This window comes from Pipistrellus hanaki, assembly GCF_964339955.1.
Source record: "Pipistrellus hanaki genome assembly, chromosome: 2".
NCBI classification, from domain to species: domain Eukaryota; kingdom Metazoa; phylum Chordata; class Mammalia; order Chiroptera; family Vespertilionidae; genus Pipistrellus; species Pipistrellus hanaki.
The window spans coordinates 4,402,730-4,421,163 of record NC_140504.1 but is presented as its reverse complement, the minus strand read 5'-3'; the positions used below and the strand labels follow the sequence as shown (position 1 = coordinate 4,421,163).

Here is an 18,434-nt window from a genome sequence, read left to right as displayed (position 1 = left end):
AACAATACGGCCCGGGCTGAGCCACTGGGACAACAGAAATGTGTCTCCCTACAGTTCTGCTGGCCGGGCGCTCAGGATCAGGCGTCCGCAGGGTGAGGAGGCCGCTCTCTCTGACCAGTAGGCGGCCGCCATCTCCGTGTGTCCTCACGGGGTCAGCTCTCTGCATGTGTCTGTGTCCCAGTCTCCTCTTCTACTAAGAACCCAGTTATTCTAACTTTGAACCCACCTGCACGGCCTCATGCTAACGTCATCACCTCTTTAAAGACCCGATTTCCAGATAAACTCACATCCTGAAACACTGGAGGGTTAGGGCTTCCGCACATAAATTCCAGGGAGGCCACAGCTCAGGGGTAATAGTCAAACTGCCTCTAGAGGAGACGAAGGCAGATGGATGAGGTCTGAGAGAGACAGGATCGCTGGGGAAGGCTCCCATTCAAGCTCCAGCTGTGGGAGCGCGGCCAGCTTCTCCCTTCTGGGGCTCCAATCCTTCCCTGAGTCCGCAATGGGGATGACAATGCATCCCGGTTTGCTTCTCTCCCCATATTTTACACACCTATAACTCACCACGTGTTCAGGTTTGTCTTAGGGGGTTGGATGAGTGTGGAGAGGAAGCTCGCTGTGTGAAGGGCCATTGGGGGGAAGGCCTACTTCCTGAGATGGTGGTCCGCACCCTGGCTCACCCCCGTATTCTCTCCCTCCAGCTTCTCTCCCACCACGGGCGGGAGAGGCTGGAGGAGATCCATCCTGGGTGTCCTGGGGGTAGAACTCAGCCACTGAGGCTTAGGGTCAGGCGGCAGCATGGAGGCAGGGTCCAAAAAGGTGGGCGTGAGTCCCTGGATGGTGGCCAAGCACACGGAGCCCCCACTCCCGGCATGCTCCGGGGCAGAGTGGGTTTCCCTGGGGCAGCTGCAGGAGCAAGGCCTGTGCCTGCTGCCACATGCCAGTCAGTGGAGCAGCAGGGGCTCTTGTTGGCATGACCCAGGGGTGGTGGGGTGCTTCCCATGTGCCTCACCCACGGCTGTGCATGGTCCAGGCTGGGTTTCCTGCCTTCCAGAAATTCTACCGATCTGAGCAAGAGTGGATTCTGCTGTCTGCACCACCATCTCCTACGGGCACACCTGCTTTCCAGAGGGTGAGGCTGGGAAGGGAGGGAGATGGAGATCTGTGGAAGGAAAGGCATGACCCCATGTCTTCAGGGATCGAATCGCAGGCTATACTTCCTGGAGAAACATTTGAATGGAAGTAGGTAAATGAGAGCCCACTCGGGGTGAAAATAATGTACCAAACGTTTCCTTCCTCTTCTGAGTGCTTGGAACGAATGGAAATGCCTTCCCAGGAACCGGCAGCTCACTTCCCCAATAGCAATCCTCTCAAAAAAGCTACCCTGACTCCCCTCAACTGCCTACCTCCAGATTCCTTTATGTGAGAGAGGAACAGACTTTATTGCTTCAGTTGTTGGCTTTAGGATGTTGGCTTCTTATAGATGAGCCTCATCTATTTACACACGTTAAGTGTCTAGCTCATCGGCAAACATTGCATTTCAAGCTGGTGACAGAAATGGAACTCTACATCCCTGTACATAGGTCACAGTAGGCCTTCATTTCCCTCCCATAACGACGTCAAAAATAATAAACTGAGCCACTTTAAAAGGAAGCAGGGGGTGCGGGTGGGCTGCCAACCCAGAGGAACTGCCTGGTCTGCCCTGTGCCTCAAACCCTTGGAATGTTGGAACAGGGAAAATAACACCTGGATCAGGCCTGAGCTAGCTCCTGTCCCAGGTAACTGTTTTCAAACATAACAAGAAAGCATATGACTAGAGGATGGAGGACGACAGAACGGCCTGAAAATTAAGAACACTTAGCGCTAGCGTCACTGTGGTACGCTGTCTGCACTGAGAGCAATGCCTTCTTTCTGTGGATGTCACTGTCCCTTCCCTTTCTCTTACGTACCTTCCCATCACTGTCTTCTCTGTTTAGGCTTCTGCTGAGTCAGTGCCTCCCGAACAGCTATTCTTTGACCTCAGGTAACTGCTTTAACCTCTCACATTGAAAGCCCTCTCATCCAGGCGGATGGGGCTTCCTCTGCAGGTTTGCAGGGACTATGGGTTTTCCTGGGCACACAGGGCTTTTAGGCAGACGTGACCCTGGCGTATAGAATAGGACTTTGGGTGCAAAGCTCTGGGGGACGCCTTGAAAGGGGTCCGGGAAACCAAGCCATGGCCAGGTCCAGAGGCAGCTAGGCTGGGTCATGCTCACAGCTGCTCAAAATCTCAGACTCCACCCAAAACCGGTTTGGCTCAGTGGATAGAGCATCAGCTTGCAGACTGGAAAGTCCCAGGTTCGATTCCAGTCAAGGGCATGTACCTTGGTTGCAGGCACATCGTCAGTAGGGGGTGTGCAAGAGGCAGCTGATCGATTATTCTCTTTCATTGTTTCTAACTCTCTATCCCTCTCTCTTCCTCTCTGTAAAAAATCAATAAAATATATATTTTTTTAAAATCTCAGACTCCAGGCTGCCACCAACCCGGGGTCCCCAACGGTCACTTCCACCTCTGCACTCCTCAGGAGTGACAGAAAAGGGAGCAGAAATAGACAAGACCACAGACATCCCTGCCTTCCGTGTTTTGAAATTCCCCTCCAACGTTCTGACCATGGCCACGGGCTCACGTGGAAATGTCCCGATGGCAGGGATGGGTGGCTTCTGCAGAGGCGGCTGCCTGTCCGTTATGTGTACTTTTGTGTAAACAAAGGTGTGCATTGGGTTCTGGGAACCGGGGGTTTGAGCTCCACGCACTCTGGTTTCTCACCCCACAGCCTCAGTCTCACACATCCCTTCCCGTGTGTCTAAGGCAAAGATGCATCGCTTCTATCTGTTTCTTTTTGGGACACTATTTTAAGATCTCGTGGCCACGTACTTAATGATTGGTTGGAAATAGGTTTTTGGAGGTGAGTCATCTTAAGCTTTGGGCTTTGCTATTCTACTTAGCAAGAGGCTGGGCTCACATATTTGTAAAGAGGATAAAATCAAGTTCCCACAAAGGAGCAAAGTCATGTGGTTCCGGACTAGGGAGCTGAGCCACCAGGGTAGCCCAGACTCAGAGGACTAGCTGACCACAGGGTTTTGCTCTCCGTTTTTACATTATTTAATAATAATGTGCTGACAGCTGATTCCAAGAACCAATGGAATAAGAGTGCTTTCCAAGGCCGTGGCAAAGTTGTGCACCCAGCTAGTGTGGCTCAGTGGTTGAGCATCAACCTAGGAACCAGGAAGTCATGGTTCGATTCCCAGTCAGGGCACATGCCCAGGTTGCAGGCTCAATCAGTGATTCTCTCTCATCATTGACCTTTGTCTCGATTTTTCCTTCTCCCTTCCTCTCTGAAATCAATAAGAATATTTTTTTAAGAAAAATAAAAGTTGTGAAGCTCTAGAAGAATTCAGATGTGGGCTCTGTTTGCCCGAGGAGCCATCAGCACTCTTGAACCCGGGTCTTTTATGTGACCTTGGGGCAGGAGAGCAGGTACCTGCCCTCTGTGCACCCATCGATGCCCCCTCCAGAAGCGCTCACAGACCCAAAGTGGGGCAGAGGGCTTTTATTTCAAGAATTCCAAACACGGGGAAATTCCAGCATCAGGCAACAGGACCCGAAAGCATTCTGTTTTGAAATGGGGTTGTTTGTTTGTTTGTTTGTTTGTTTTAAAAAAAGAAACATAATTTCTCAAAAGCCCAGCACTGAAATATCCCTTGGAGCATTGGAATGATTGACCGAGGCTGCAGAAGTATTTCTGTCTAGATCAGAAACTAAAGCAGTGATAAAATATCCATTTTTGGATGCTCTGGCTCGAGGGAGCATTAATAGAGGCTGATGTCAAAAAAGCGATGGGAGAAACCAATTTGGATGGAAAGTTAGGGGGGAGCGTCTAGCATCGGTCTTTCAGAGAGCGGACGGGTCCCCAGAGCAGTCACCTCTGACCTTTCACTAACGTCGTTTCCAGCTGAACTGAAGAGCTAGACGCTGGGGGGTATTTTGCCAGCTGTGAATGGCCCGGGCGGCCTACCGGGCACCTCCTAGCCCACCTCTGTCATTGGTAGGATTGGGGGGTTTTGTTCCACTTTAAGACGTGTGGACAGGACACGGCGGCACATCTTATCTGCAAGAAACTCACCACGTCTTCCTAGGACCCAATTCTAGCTTTGCATGGACCGATCCGGCTCGTGGTCTCAAAATTATAGTTCACCTCCTCCGTGCATTGCCTTACTTTAAGGTGAAGATGGGCAGGATTTAAATGCAAGAAGACATTTCAAGAAGTAGCCGTAACTCACCATGCCATTGCCCCGCGGGGTTGGGGAGGGTACAGGCTGGCAACATCAGGCACAGCACCAGCAGCATGTGGCACCAGCTGGCATTGTCCAGGCCCACAAGGGAAAAGCTGTACCTTTAACCTCAAAGGTATGGCGGCGGGGGAGGGGGTGTTTGACAGCTGGAGCCCACCCACCTCATGGGTGTTCCTGTGCCGAGTGGACCCACGGCGACACCTGTCCTTGCTGGGAGGGCAGTCACTAACCGGGCGGCCTCACAGCAAAACAGAATGCATGCCACGGAAATGCCGTTTGTCCAGAGAAAAGACCGAGTGTCCCCATCTCTCCTGGTTTTGGTGAAATATGTTGCTTGTGATCACATGTTCACAGCTGGAAACAGTCCTGTCAGATTCTATCCAATGCCTCTTCCCCCTACTGCCTCCACCAGCAAGCAGCGTTCCATGTCTCCTTCGGACGCAGCCCCCGCACCCTCGAAATTGTCAGAAGATAAACTCCAAAGAAGTCCAACGTCTCATCGTGTCCCGGGCCACAGACAGCCACCGAGTCCTAACGTGCCGGCCAGGCAGAACCTGGAGACGGCAGCATCCCACAAGGAGGAACCGGGGCCCGAGGAGAGGGATGACTCACCCACGGTTAACCACCGGCAGAGGGCCAAGCCACAGGACCCGGGGACTGGGACTCTGGGGACACCCCTCTGCCCCGCCCCCCGCTTCACAGCAAACAGGACCAGGCCGAGCAGCTCAGAGGCCCTGAAACCAGGGGAACGGCCTAAAAATAAACCCACCAAGAGCAGCCCACTAACACGCAGGGGTGCGGGGGGAGGCTGGAGGAGGAGGCTGGCTGCCAGCTGATCCCTGTTAAACCCAGTGAAAGTCTGACACTCAACGTCTCTCTATTTCTCCTGAAATTCCTAGGAAACTCTCCTGGGTACGGCTACCTGGGAGGGCCATTTCCAGCACTTTCTTGGCAGAAAGGGGTGTCATCTCCCCAGCACCTTCCCGGCCGGTCCTGAGGACGGCCGCTGGGGAAGCGCAGGTGGAAATGCCTTCCCGTGCCCCGCGGGCATGGATTCTGTGAGGCCTGTCCAGTCCCACGGCCTGTGCCTCACAACCCGGAACCCTGGCTAAGCCAGGTCAGAGGCATGACCTTGGGGATTCGCAGAGGCGGTGGAGCTGTGTGCGGGGCGCGGGTTCCGCCCGCCGTGCCAAGGTCCCGGTGCACCCGGGCCCACGCTCCCGCCACGGGAGGAGGCTGGCGTGGGCATGGCAGCGTGTCCCACGGGACAGCTGTCTGAGCCGGAGGGGACGGCTTCCTAAATGGATGCGGAGCACTGCTCAACTCTGGGCCTGGGCGGGCGGAACGGGGGGGGGGGGGGGGGAGAGAGGGAGAGAGAGAGAGGGAGGGAGGGAGGGAGGGAGGGAGGGAGGGAGAGAGGGAGAGAGAGAGAGAGAGAGGAGAGAGAGAGAGAGAGAGAGAGAGAGAGAGAGAGAGAGAGAGAAGAGAGGGAGAGAGAGAGAGAGAGAGAGAGGAGAGAGAGAGAGAGAGAGAGAGAGAGAGAGAGAGAGAGAGAGAGAGGAGAGAGAGAGAGGAGAGAGAGGAGAGAGAGAGAGAGAGGGGGGGAGAGAGAGGGAGAGAGGGGGAGAGAGGGGAGAGAGAGAGGGAGAGAGAGAGAGAGAGGGAGAGAGAGAGAGGAGAGAGAGAAGAGAGAGAGAGAGAGAGAGAGAGAAGAGAGAGAGAGGAGAGAGAGAGAGAGAGAGAGAGAGAGAGAAGAGAGCGAGGTGCTTTAGGAATACTGAAGAAGCCCCTGCCAGCACAGAAGCAGCAGCAGGCTCCGTTGCACATGATGGTAAATTACTGACGGAGTGCTCAGGGGCCCTGCGGCTGCCTCCCCACCCCTGCCCCACCACCCCCACCTGTGTCTGGGATCACTACGTTTCAGCTGCTCAGTGGCCACTCAGTGGCCACTCAGTCCAGAGCCCAACAGGAAAGGGGCGTGGCAGCTGGAACGGGATGACCAAGGCCAGAACCCAGGGACTCCCAGGGGGGGTGGTTCCGGTATTGGGAGGAGGTGGGTCACTCTCAAGGCGGGTATCATGTTCATGTCTTATTACATTCCATCTAGTAACATGCCCGTCATTAGCCTTCTCACTCACAACAAGGGGCCATTTCTATTTTTTTTTAAAGGAATAATAAATGCGTCACATGAATGCTGGGAAAAGCAGAGTTTATAAATAGTTACAGTCTAAACGCAGTAATCCCACAATACTCGTTCTCCTTCTCCCCTATGAAGGTTCGCAGTGTGGTTTGTATTGAAGGGGGGTCAGGCCTGCGCTTTTTTAGGGCATAGACCCTCCCTGAGGGACGCAAGAGAGCCATCTCCGTGGCTGGGGAGGGGAGGGGTGAAGATTTGGGTTATAGTTTGGACTGAATTGAAAGAAAGAGAAGATCATTGCTCACAGCTTTAAGCAGCTGATGTCACAGTCGCAAGTCTGAAGTTTTGTTGCTGTTTTGTTTTTAAAACACTTTTTTTTTAAATATGGGGGCTTTTTTATTGATTTTAGAGAGGAAGGGAGAGGGAGATAGAAACATCGACATCAACACAGACCGGCTGCCTCATGCAAACCCCCTGCTGGGGATCAAGGCGGCAAACCCCGCTTGTGCCCTGACCAGGGTTCGAACTGGGACCTCCTGGGGCCTGGGTCAACGCCCAACCATTGAGCCACACTGGCCAGGCACAAGTCTGAAGTATAACTCGGGTTGTGAAGCTGGGGACTCCCGGAGGGCCCTGGGGACAGCAGGTCTGGCCCTGGGGCCTCGGTGTTGCCACCGTTAGCGAGGTACTAATGAGGGGAAGGAAGCAGAGCGGATGGGACGGGAGCCCGTTTGCTTCCCCAGGAAGTGAGGGCTGCACACCCCGGAGGATCCCAGCATGGCCCAAGGGGGTTAGCACCCTTCCTCCCCCCTCCAGTACAGACGGAGTGGGAGTGTACGGGAGCGGCAGCAGAGGGAGGTGAGGACATGCTCAGCAAAGCCAACAAGGTGCAGGGGGCGTGCTGTCCATCTAACCTGGAAAAGGAGGGCTGGCTGAGGGCGGGCCCCAGAGCAGCCTGTTTGTCTGGGAAGCGGACTGGTTATCTGGAAAAGGCTCCTGGTAACGATCCCTGGAGACAGCACTGGTGCGCCCCCCGTGGCTGCACTGGCCCCAGTGCTCGCCTGTTCTCTCCCCATCGCCAAGCAGCCTGGCGAACTCCGAACTCGGGCTTCCGCGGGAGCCTGGGTACCATGGCACAGTCCCCGGAGCGGGCCTGGGACCGAGCTTTCATCCGGCCCAGACTCTCTGGACAAGGCCTCTGTCTCTGCCCCTGTTTCCACGGCGAGACAGACGGAGACGGGCCGGCGGAGAGACAGACGGAGACGGGCCGGCGGAGGGGCATCTGTTATCTTGCGTCACAGATAAATCCCGCCACCAGACTGCATCCTCTTGTCGCTGGAGACACCACGGGAACCCCACGGAGCGGTCCAGGCAGCATCTCCCGACAGGGAAGGCCCACAGGCCCACGGAACCGTCTCCTACATCTCGTGTCTGGACCGCGAGCTGGAGAGAGCTCAGAGCTGCCTCCTTCCCAGAGCAGCACCAAAGCCCGGCCAGGCAACCACCATCCCAGGCCTCCCCAAAATACCCTGGGTCCCCCCTTCCCAGGAGCCAGGGCAGCTGGGTGTGGCTTCCTGCCGCAGCTCACTGCGGGGGGCATGCAGCCCCCCCACCCCTATTTGGTCTCCAGGGGCTGGGAGCGGCGACTACCTCCCTGCTGCTCTGATAAACCTCACTTTCAGGGGGAACTGTGCCAGCTCTGCACCCCCACCCACACCCCCATCCATTTCCCAATCGGCATAGGCCCCACCACAGGAACCCACTTCCATGGGCAACATCTGCCTGTATTCCTGTTAAGCACCCCCACCCCTGCCTTTGGCCACCCCCCTTTCCTGCCTGAATGGCACCCGCAGGGGGCTGGGAGGGGCTCGCTGACTGCCTGGAGCACACGTTAACCTCCCCCGGACTGCCTAATTGCACCAAGAATGTCAGACATGCCATCTTCCCACCAGCGCTGGCAGTTCTCCTCTCCTTAAGAATACGAAGCCGACCCATGACCCCCCACAGTTAAAACAAGACGGGGAGATGGATGGGAGGCTGCTCTCTGCTTTGTTACTTTTCTAAAACCAAAATCACTCCTGCTTTGTCTCTGTGAAGCGGCAATCATTTACAAGAGGCTGCGTTTTTTTAATTAGGGAAGCCTGAGGCAGGCTCGGGGTGACCTGGACCCAGGGCCTGGAGAGAGAAAGGCACTAAGAACCAGGGCGATGTTTAGCTCTGCCCCCCCTCCCAGCACCCCCCCTCAGTCCCTGCCTCTCCCCCCCCTCAACCCCACCCCCACCCCCCCACCCCGCTGTCTGCCCTCTGCCCCTCTTCCTGGGTCTCGCATTGTAGCTTTGCTTGCATTTGTCCCATGGGTGGCACTAGAGGCAATCAGAAGACAGAGAGAGAGAGAGAGAGAGAGAGAGAGAGAGAGAGAGAGAGAGAGAGAGAGAGATCTGGGCATTTATTTCCTGGCCTCCTTTTCTGCGAAGCTGCCAGATAAAATAAAGACTTTCCAGTTAAATACGGATTTCAGATTAAAAAAAAAAAACAAAAAACAAAAACAAACAATGTTCAGTATCAGGATGCTCCAAATATTCCATGGGACAACTGTACACTATTAAGAAAAAACGTGGTTTTGCTTCTACAACATAGCAGAAATGTAACTGGGCACACCTGTTTTTTTTGTTTTAAATCTAGCAACCCTAAACGTGGGCGCAATTGCCCGAAGCTCAGACCTGTCCTTCCCCAGAGGCAGCCCTCGCAGGCCTGCCCCCACCCAGCACCCTCTCTGGGGGCTGGTGCCTCCCTGCAGGCCTGCCACTGCTAGTCTGGGTGCTGTGTTCTTCGTGAGTCTCCCTACGCCCCGCACACACCTTTACAAACGGTCCCTTTGGTGGTTAACCAGCCTCAGAGCACTCCGCTGGCCTGGCCCTCCGTCTCCTCCCAGGATCGTGGCAGACACATCCACCACTGAGGCCTTCGGACTCCACTCTGCCAGCATTTCCCTTTGAAAATACCCCATCGCCAGCTCACTTACAGCCTCCAGCCCCCGTTAGGTGCTCAGCAAATATTTCTTAACTGAATGAATGAGCAAAACAAAGCTAGAGTCCATAGCGTTTAAGCTATATCACTTTTCTAAGTATGAAGCACCTCAGGGTCTATATCCTGGAGAGATTATATTCTAACCAGCAAAAGAAGAGGAAAAGAAAAAAAGCAATTGCAGGTACGTAAAGTGGCATGAGATCTAGGTAACTATGGCCCCAGAACGAATGACCCCAACCCTTAGCAGCCTAAACACAGGAAGTGAGGTTCCGTCCCCCTGTCTGTAGGTTGGCAGGCCCCCGCTGGGCACTCTGCCGGTTCCCCGAGTTGCAACCAGATGGCCCTGGGGCTGGGGGCGCCTGCAGGACCTTCTCCCGCCTGCCAGCCAGCCGGGCCGGGGCAGCCAGCACGGTCGCTGGCTGGCTGGGCTGCTCCAGGGGCCAGCTCGGGCTTCCTACAGCCAGGATGGCTCTGGGGAACGGCCTTCTCTCTGCACGCATCCCGGAGAGAGAACGGGAAGCTGCCGAGTTCTTCAGCTCTGGACCCAGAAAGCCGCGGGCCTCCCTCTGCACTGTGCTAAGCGGTCTGCGGGCCACACCCAGCCTGCCCCCACGGCCCTGGGCGAGGGGACCAGAACCGCCCCCCAAGGGCCGAGGACTTTGTAGCCGCGTTTAATCCCCTGCAAAGTAGGACCCCAAACCAGAAACCCCGCAAAACTGCAACCACTGAACAAAGCGATCCGGGAATATCCACCATGTCCGTTAGAAAGGACAGAAAGCCAGAAAGAGCAGGGCGGCGTTATGCCCCTTATCTGGAAAATTAGATTCAAATTAATTTTCACACCCAAAAGCTTCCCATTATCTGCTGCGCTTGCACCGAGAGAGCAGTTTAGGACGTGCTGGAGGGAAGATGATGCTTTGGGAAGTCAGGGTCGTTTTGAAAACAGAAGTTTTAAGTGGCAGCCATCAAAGGTCCCCACGCGTGACCCATGCTCCACCCAGTGACCGCTCAGCAAAGGCTCCTGTTGGGGGCAGGAAGGAAAGGAGGGCCCTGAGGGCGGTGTTAGGGGCTGGTCTTCCTGAGCGTGGCTGAGTGCAATTGCTCTGCCTCCAGACAATCTGATGTGTGGTGACCCCGGCATTTCTCTGCTTCCTGACGCCCTGGGAGAGCAGGCGGGGAGGCGCCTGCCCCCGGACCAGGCTGCAGCGGTGCCCCGGCTGCCAGGCCAGGTCTGCGTGCAGGGACCAGAAGCCCTGCCGGCACAGGGCAGTGGTGGGTAGCGCAGGGATGCAGGCCAGGCCACAGCATCGTGATGACCGCACGCCCACAGACGGGTGCTGGGCCGAGAGGTGATCACGTGGGGAGGTATGTAAATGTCAAGTCGCTGTGTTGTACACCTGAACTAATATGACATCGCGTGTCAACGATCGTTTAATGAAAAGATTTTAAGAGGATTCAGGGCCGATCTGCTCTCAGCCTGCTCAAGGTGATGAAAACTGGCCCCTTCCTGGCACCGAGGAGAGGCGGCCCGCTCAGGAGGAAATGAAAACCGCACTTGGAGGGAACCGCCCCTCTTCTGCGCTGAACGGTCCAAGGCAGCGGTCGGCAAACTCATGAGTCCACGGAGCCAAATACTAACAGGACAACGATTGAGATTTCTTTGGAGAGCCACATTTTTTAAACTTAAACTTCTTCTAACGCCACTTCTTCAAAATAGACTCGCCCAAGCCGTGGTGTTTTGTCGAAGAGCTACACTCAAGGGGCCAAAGAGCCGCATGTGGCATGTGAGCCGTGGTTTGCTGACCACGGGTCTAAGTGGCACCAGATCCTCAGGAATCATCAGCACGGGTGGGACACACCCCTGTGTTCCTGACTACGAGTGCTGGCACAAACAAAGGGGTCAACAGTGCTGGGTGGAGCTTCAATGAGCTCATAGCAGGCTGCCCCCATCTCTCCGGCCGCTCCCCACCCTGGCACTCTGTTCTAGAATCCTGGCCCAGAGCTTTTTGGCGAGACACCGGGAGATTTCTGCCCCCTGGTCTGAAGAGAGTCCTGTGGTGGCTGCAAGATTGCCCCAGAGCCATTCCCAAGGGACACCGGGGCTCTGAGTTCCCTGATGGGAGAGCAGGTGCAGCCCGAGGAGGAGGGGCAGCTTCTGGAGACTCAGTCTGGGCGGGAACACCCCTTCCCAAGGAGCATCAGTGCTTACCCGTGCCTTCCCCAGGGCGGTGCTCACAGAGGAACCCACCGATAGGAAACCACACCTTCACACCATCTTACCACGCAGGCCGGCTGAAATTCAAGCCGCTTCCCTCTTCTGGAAAGCTGCTTGCTGCGCAAACTAACTCTATAAACAAAACTATGAGTGTCTTACCTACTTACAAAAAGTAAAGCATTGCCACGCCCTTGGAAATCATATTTCCATACTAGTCATTGATAAGAAGAAAAAGGGACACTCCAATTTCCTGGTCTGGGCAGGACTCCTAAGGGTAGTGTTGTCATTTTCTTAGTCTATCTGCTTCATGGCTTAAAAGATCTTCAACGACAATTTTTAGCATAATTTATCGTTTTAGTTTTGCACCAAAGCAGAAAGAAGGGCCTTCTCTGTATGATATGGAACAAAATTCTATCTTCAGTTAGTCTAAATGTATCAAGTGTTTAATCTCAAAAAGAAAGAAGGAAGGGGGAAATATATGGATAAGCCCACAAATTAACACATGGCTTGAATGTTTTGGTTTTAAAATTAACATGGCTGCCCTGGCCCGTTGTTCAGTGGTTAGAGCACCGGCCCTCAGACTGAAGGGTTGTGGGTTCAATTCCGGTCAAAGGCATATATTTCGGTTGCAGGCTTGATCCCTGGCCCCAGCATGGGGCATGTGTGGGAAGCAATTAATCGGTGTGTCCCTCTCACATCGATGTTTCTCTCTGTGTCTCTCCCCTCCCCTTCTCCTGTCTCAAAAACAAAAAAATCAATGACAAAACATCATTGGGTGAAGATTAATAAAAAAAAAAAAAATGGCCCTGTAACTCCTCTGGGGTCACATGTCCTTGCCAAAGGTGAGTTAACACATTGCGGACGGATCACGAGCATTCTTGCTTCACATTACACAGAGTTTTACAAAGCATCGTACTTTAAAAAGATATTAGCTTGTAAGACCATGGAATAAATAACTCCAAAATGCAGTGGGTGTTTGATTTTAAAGCGTGCCTTTAACATTTATGTAAAACGTTTTTTGTACTCGTTCAATAGAGACTTACCTGGCCACTGGGTAAAGCCAGCAATGAATCTGCTGGTCCGCAATGGGTTAACTAGGTTGCGGAGATAGCGGTGCTGTTGAGACTACATTATCAGCGTGGCCAAGACGTAAGCCTGTTACCAGTTCCGTTCCAGGGGCTCCGACCACAGCCAGCCTAGCTGCCAGTTTACAACCAGGACCCCCAGGGCAGAGGGCGCTCAGGGAGAGGGTAAGTGAAGGCAGGCCGCTGTGATTGGCCCGAAGGCCAGGGAGCCAAAGCTCTCCTCCTCCGGTGGCGGGGCGACCTTGGAAAATCACCTGGCTTCCTGAGGAAGTGCTGCCTGGCACGGCCTCCTACCCACGCGCCAAGTCTGCAGTGGGACCAGAAGGTTGTGTAAGAGGTTTTCACTGAGGCACTGTGTGCGGGTGCAGAGGATGGTGACGGGCGCAGGCACACATCTCCACCCCCACTGACGGGCTTTATGCGTGTTCGGAGGGTGACAAGCACCGCGTTTACCCAGGTAGTGCCTGCACACGGAGGTGACAAAGGCAGGAAAGGAACCCGCTGTCCCAGCGGACGTTGGTGGCAATACAGCCCCCGTCAGCGCCCACTCCCAAAATAACCTCCACACACACTCCTCCCGGACAGGGTTCCCACGGACCGGGTTGGCGTGGAGACCCCGATGCGTGAAGGTCTGGCTTTCATGAGCAATTGCTATCGCATTCTTTCCCCATCAAAGCCACCTGTGGATCGAGTCTTCCTCCTAGAATATACACTGAGTGGCCAGATTATGATGATCTCTGAACGCATAATAATCTGGCCACTCAGTGTGTGTGTGTATGTGATAGAGGCCCAGTGCATAAATTCATGCATGGGTGGGTCCAGCCAGCCTGGCCAGGGGGAGGGTACATGGGTGGTTGGTCGGCCTGCCTGCTGGTCGAACTCATGGTCGAGGGGACAATTTGCATGTTAGCCTTTTATTATATAGGATATACACTGAGTGTCCAGATTATTATGCATTCAGAGATCATCCTAATCTGGCCACTCAGTGTACATCCTCAGAGTGTTCCCAGCCAGCAGCCCAAAGGACATGGCCCACTGTAATATGTGTTTCATCCACTGCTGTTTTTATTTCTTTCTGGTTGCTTCAAATACGGGGGGTAAAAAACTAGAAAAAGGGGCCAAAAGACCCAGATGGAGACCAGAGTCCTTTGACTTTTCGCCTCAAAAGCACCGTGGGTGTGCTGTGCTCAGGCAGCGCGCAGGGTTCCGCACGGCGGGTGGGCGGGCGGCCCTGGCCTCACGGCTGTATGACAGCAGCGGGGGGAGATGAGAGCTCCTGGCCTGGGAATGGCGGCCCACCTTACAGATCCGTCCTTCAGGGAGGCCATTCCCACAGCCAGACGCAGTCGTGAAGATTTTATTTGTCTTTTAAATATATATTTATTGATTTCAGAGAAGAAGGGAGAGGGAGAGAAAGACAAAAACATCAAAGATGAGAGAGAATCATGGATCAGCCGCCTCCTGCACGCCCCACACTGGGAATCAAGCCCACAACCTGGGCATATGCACCGACCAGGGATGGAACCACGACCTCCTGATCCAACCACTGAGCTACGCCAGCCGGGCCAGTCCGTGAAGATTTTAAACTGCACGGGTCTGGTCCACGCTGCCTCTCAACATTCCCAGCTGCCTTTTCCCTTTTCCAAGAGGCTTAGCTCAGGACAGGGAGCTCCCACCTACACTCCCACTGCGGCTCCCGCAGAACTGGCACCTTAGGTCACCATGCAAACCCCTGCTCCCCGACGCCGCACACACAGCCTGGAAACGCCGGGACTCTCTGTTGCAGGCGGAGGGCTCCTCTCTGTCACGGCCCCCTCTGCAGCAGGACCAAGTCACGTCGCCGCTATAGACAGACACCGAGCACGAGCCCGCTGAAGCCTCTTCAGAAATCGCATTTCCTCCCCTTGCCATCCATCCCCACCTTCCGGGCTCAGAAGTAGGACAGCCAGGCCCAGCCCTGCCAGAGTGACCTTCTCTCTCGGGCCCAGCACTGAGCGCTCAGTCACCACCACCGGGGGTTCCTCCTGGCAACAAGCTGATCTCTCACCTCCCACCTGTAACCTCACCCACGCCCTTCCCCAAACCACAGAGCAGTGAGAGGGCCAGTGGACCCCAAGCAGCATCTGCCCAGGTCGGGTCATTGGCACTGATAGGTCGGTCCATCAAGCACCAAGGACACCGAAGGGGAGATTTTTAGCATCTACGGGCTGATCTGGAGCCAAGGAGGGCGTGTGTACAGAGCCTGGGGAATATTGAGTTTTATTTCTTATTGGAAAAGCCATGCTCAGATTAATAATAATGTATCTATCTGTCTATGAATCAGGTCCTGCTCAATCAATCTCTCCACCGACTTGACAGCAGAAAAATACATTTATAGCGTGTGTGTGCGTGTGTGTGTGTGTGTGTGTGTGTGTGTGTGTCCTCAAATCTAAATCTGAGACAGACTGCTATGGTTTGGGTTTTATCCAAAACAACATCTCAGGTTATTCATTGTTAGCCAGCATGTCACGATATGAAAGCAAACTAAATCTATGTGCTCCAAGCAGCTCCTCACACCTACTAGAAATTTCGCAAGCCAAAATCTGTGTCCCAAAAACATGGGCACACTTAATTCAACATAATGCCACCGTCCTTGGCCCCACCGTTCTTTGCTCAGAATAATAACTGCCTCAGGCGTTTTCCGGCAGCGGAATCCGAGGGGATTCTTTGGCTAAAATGAGGCACCGCTCTGCCTTTCACCTCCAAAGACAGAGCCTTTTGGAAACAAATGTACCGCCGCTCACCAAGTCAGGAGAAATCCATTCCCGATTTAGAAATCCAATTTCGCTGGGGTAAGCCTCCTGGCTCTGAGAGCAAGCCCGTCAGAGGCTTATTATTCATAAATCTTTCCCGGGGATTGGAGTCCTCCCAGCAGCCACTTCCCTCCCGTGTTTTTCTACTTCTCTGTGTCAATAAAATTTTAACTCTTTGAGTCTCGCTGGATGCCCAAGTTCAAGATAGGGATCCAGATACCCAGCAACATTGCTGTGGGACGAAAAAAGTCTCCTGCCTGTCCCCAAGCTGAACGTGGGCGACGCAGAATCGAGAGTCAGAAGGCTGTGTCTGGCCTAAGGACTCACCACAGGAGAGGAATTGCAACCGGAGCTCAGAACTCTCGTTTCACTCAAGTAGGGCATTATGTCAAGAAAGAAATGAAATTCTTGGCCTAATCAGATAATGAAGGTACTTTGTTCATAGGGGAATGAAAATCTCTGAGCCACCAAGATCCTAATGAATTCATTTTTAATTACAAAAATAATAATAAGCCTATATAGGGTGTCCCCCCAAAAAATGTATGCACACTTAACAGCTGCCAACTCAACCAATGCTTCTTTCTTTACAGAGTGAACCCATTGGAATGAATAATTCTTCAAAGCGTGTATGCATTTTTTTTTTTTGGGGGGGGGGGGGGGAATGCTCTGTATTTCTGAAAAACCTGTCTCCACGCCACAAAGACTATGAAGAACATCCGAGCTTGCTGGGTCATGTATTCAGAGGTTGGGAAGTGAAAAGGCATTCTGGGAACGGGGTGGGTAAACGTCATATTTCACATCAATAACTACCATGGCAACAACAACAAGGGTCTAGATTCCCAGCCAATGGCCCTCTCGAGATAATATTTAATATAACAAAATGCCAGCAGAGCCCAGGAGGTCCCTCTGGTGTGGCTCTGACGTGTGTCTTTTGCGACCCAAATTGCAATCTCCAGGGCACCCATAACGCGTGCTTTCAGTGTTAACTGGAGACCTAAACCACGTGCGTGATATTTGAGACAAGAACACGCTGCCTTGTCGATGACTAATGAAGTCTGGGACTAATCGACTACTTACGATCATCCAAATCTCATAACGTTTTAATGCTCCGTGCTTCACAGTTCTATTCTCCTGGGTGCCTGCTCCTTCAACACAGGTAGGCAGCTTCATTGGTGTTAGGAGAAAATATACATTAAGATAAAAGAGCTCTCTGGGTACCTGTGATAACAGGATGAAATAATCTGATTTTCAGTGGAATGCATTATTAGGTTGGCTCAGAAATTCCAAGATGATCTTCTCGCATTATGAACTGAAGAATTAGGAAATGAAGCAACTTGGATTTTTAGACAAACGTCTTTCGTTCACTTCCAGATGTCTTGGGGTTGTTACTGACTTTTGCCTTCCAAGGCCACATTCTTCCCGTTCCTGGTCACATCCCAGCTCCTCCACGCCAAGCCTTAGTTCCCCGTCCATAAAATAGGATCCTTCCTACAATGGAAGGCCCCTGTGGAGGCTGGAGTCCCAGCACACAAATAGTCCGGTCTCCACTACACCCTTTTAGTTTCTATGAGCGACCTCAGGGACACGCACAGCTCCCGCCCCTCTCCCGGGGCCAGCCCGTGCAGATTTGAAAACATCCTTTAAGAAGTCAAGCACTTCACAGTTTTCAAAGCACTTATCTCATTTGATCTTATTTTATCCTCACAACAACTGGGGTGGTTCTCACCAGCCCTAATGAAGCAAGCAGAGAACTCTATTTGCGTTGTAATTATCCTGTTGCCCAAAATGGGAGTCCTCCTTTGGGGAGGGAGCTGTTCCTACCACTGCATTTAGCTAGCTCGGCTTCCTCTGTAAAACCAGATCGTGTTGCTACTGAGAATCGCTAAAATCCACTCTGCACCAAAGCACAGACATGCAGAGGGAGCTGATTTCTGTGGAGGGCAGGATCCACACCGGCCGCGTGTGCCCACAGCTGCAGGCGGGAAAACAGCAGGTAGAGGGACTACTCGTGTGGTCTTACCGTTTTCGCCAGACGTCTTGTCTTTTCCATTGGTTGCGCCAGCTCCTTGTCTCTAAAGGTATAAAGGAAAGAAAAGAAATCGTTATCAAATATATTCAGAATTATGTTGTCTCTCTTATCGTTTCAAGTATCTCTTTCATTATATCAAGTCTTACATTACTTTGGCTCAGGTGGCTAAAGCCAGGTGCGCCTGAGACCAGGAAAGGATCTACTGAAGTGGCACAGGCTGCCTCCTTGTTCGTATCGAGGGACAGTAGATGAGAGATTGTGCTGACGGAGCATAACCTCATTGAAAATATGAGGGAAACAGCCAAGTGTCTGTGAGAATATCAGCGCTGTCACCTTCATCATTCCAACCACAGTGTTCAATGTCTTATTTAAATAAATTTGGTCAACTGATATATCAGGTTAATAGAGATTTGTTCTCCTATTGTTGAGTTACTTTGCTGTCATCGTTTATGCCTCCCTCCCCCACTCCCCAGCACATTTTTATTTTACCAGGTTGACCAGAAGTACGAATATTTCATGGTTGGATTTGCATCTTGGAGCAAGATGGTCTGGGTATGAGGTTGGGGAGCTGAATGAAATACACATGTAAACACATATCATGCTTCCTCATAGCTTCTTTAGCTACTGCTTTTTAAATAACATGATGGCTGTGGAGAGAGAAGTATTTTGTCCATCAAATTTTCTGGTAATTATCAGAAAACATGCTTTAAGTTGAAAAGGATTGAAGAGATGTAAAGTCTCTAACTTTTAGGTGGGGGAAAAAAATGAATCCAGATAAGAAGACTGACTTGCATAAGGTTGCAGACAAGACTGGAGA

General features: G+C 52.8%; 1 protein-coding gene across 1 annotated transcript in view; it reads right to left on the bottom strand.

The window, feature by feature from the left end:
- Positions 1 to 18,434, bottom strand: part of PCP4 (Purkinje cell protein 4) — a 47,317-nt gene that overhangs the window by 5,727 nt on the left and 23,156 nt on the right. Inside the window, exon 2 of the mRNA XM_084873732.1 lies at positions 17,609 to 17,660. Coding sequence (XP_084729858.1) covers positions 17,609 to 17,660 — 52 coding nt within the window. The remainder of the gene's footprint in view (positions 1 to 17,608; positions 17,661 to 18,434) is intronic.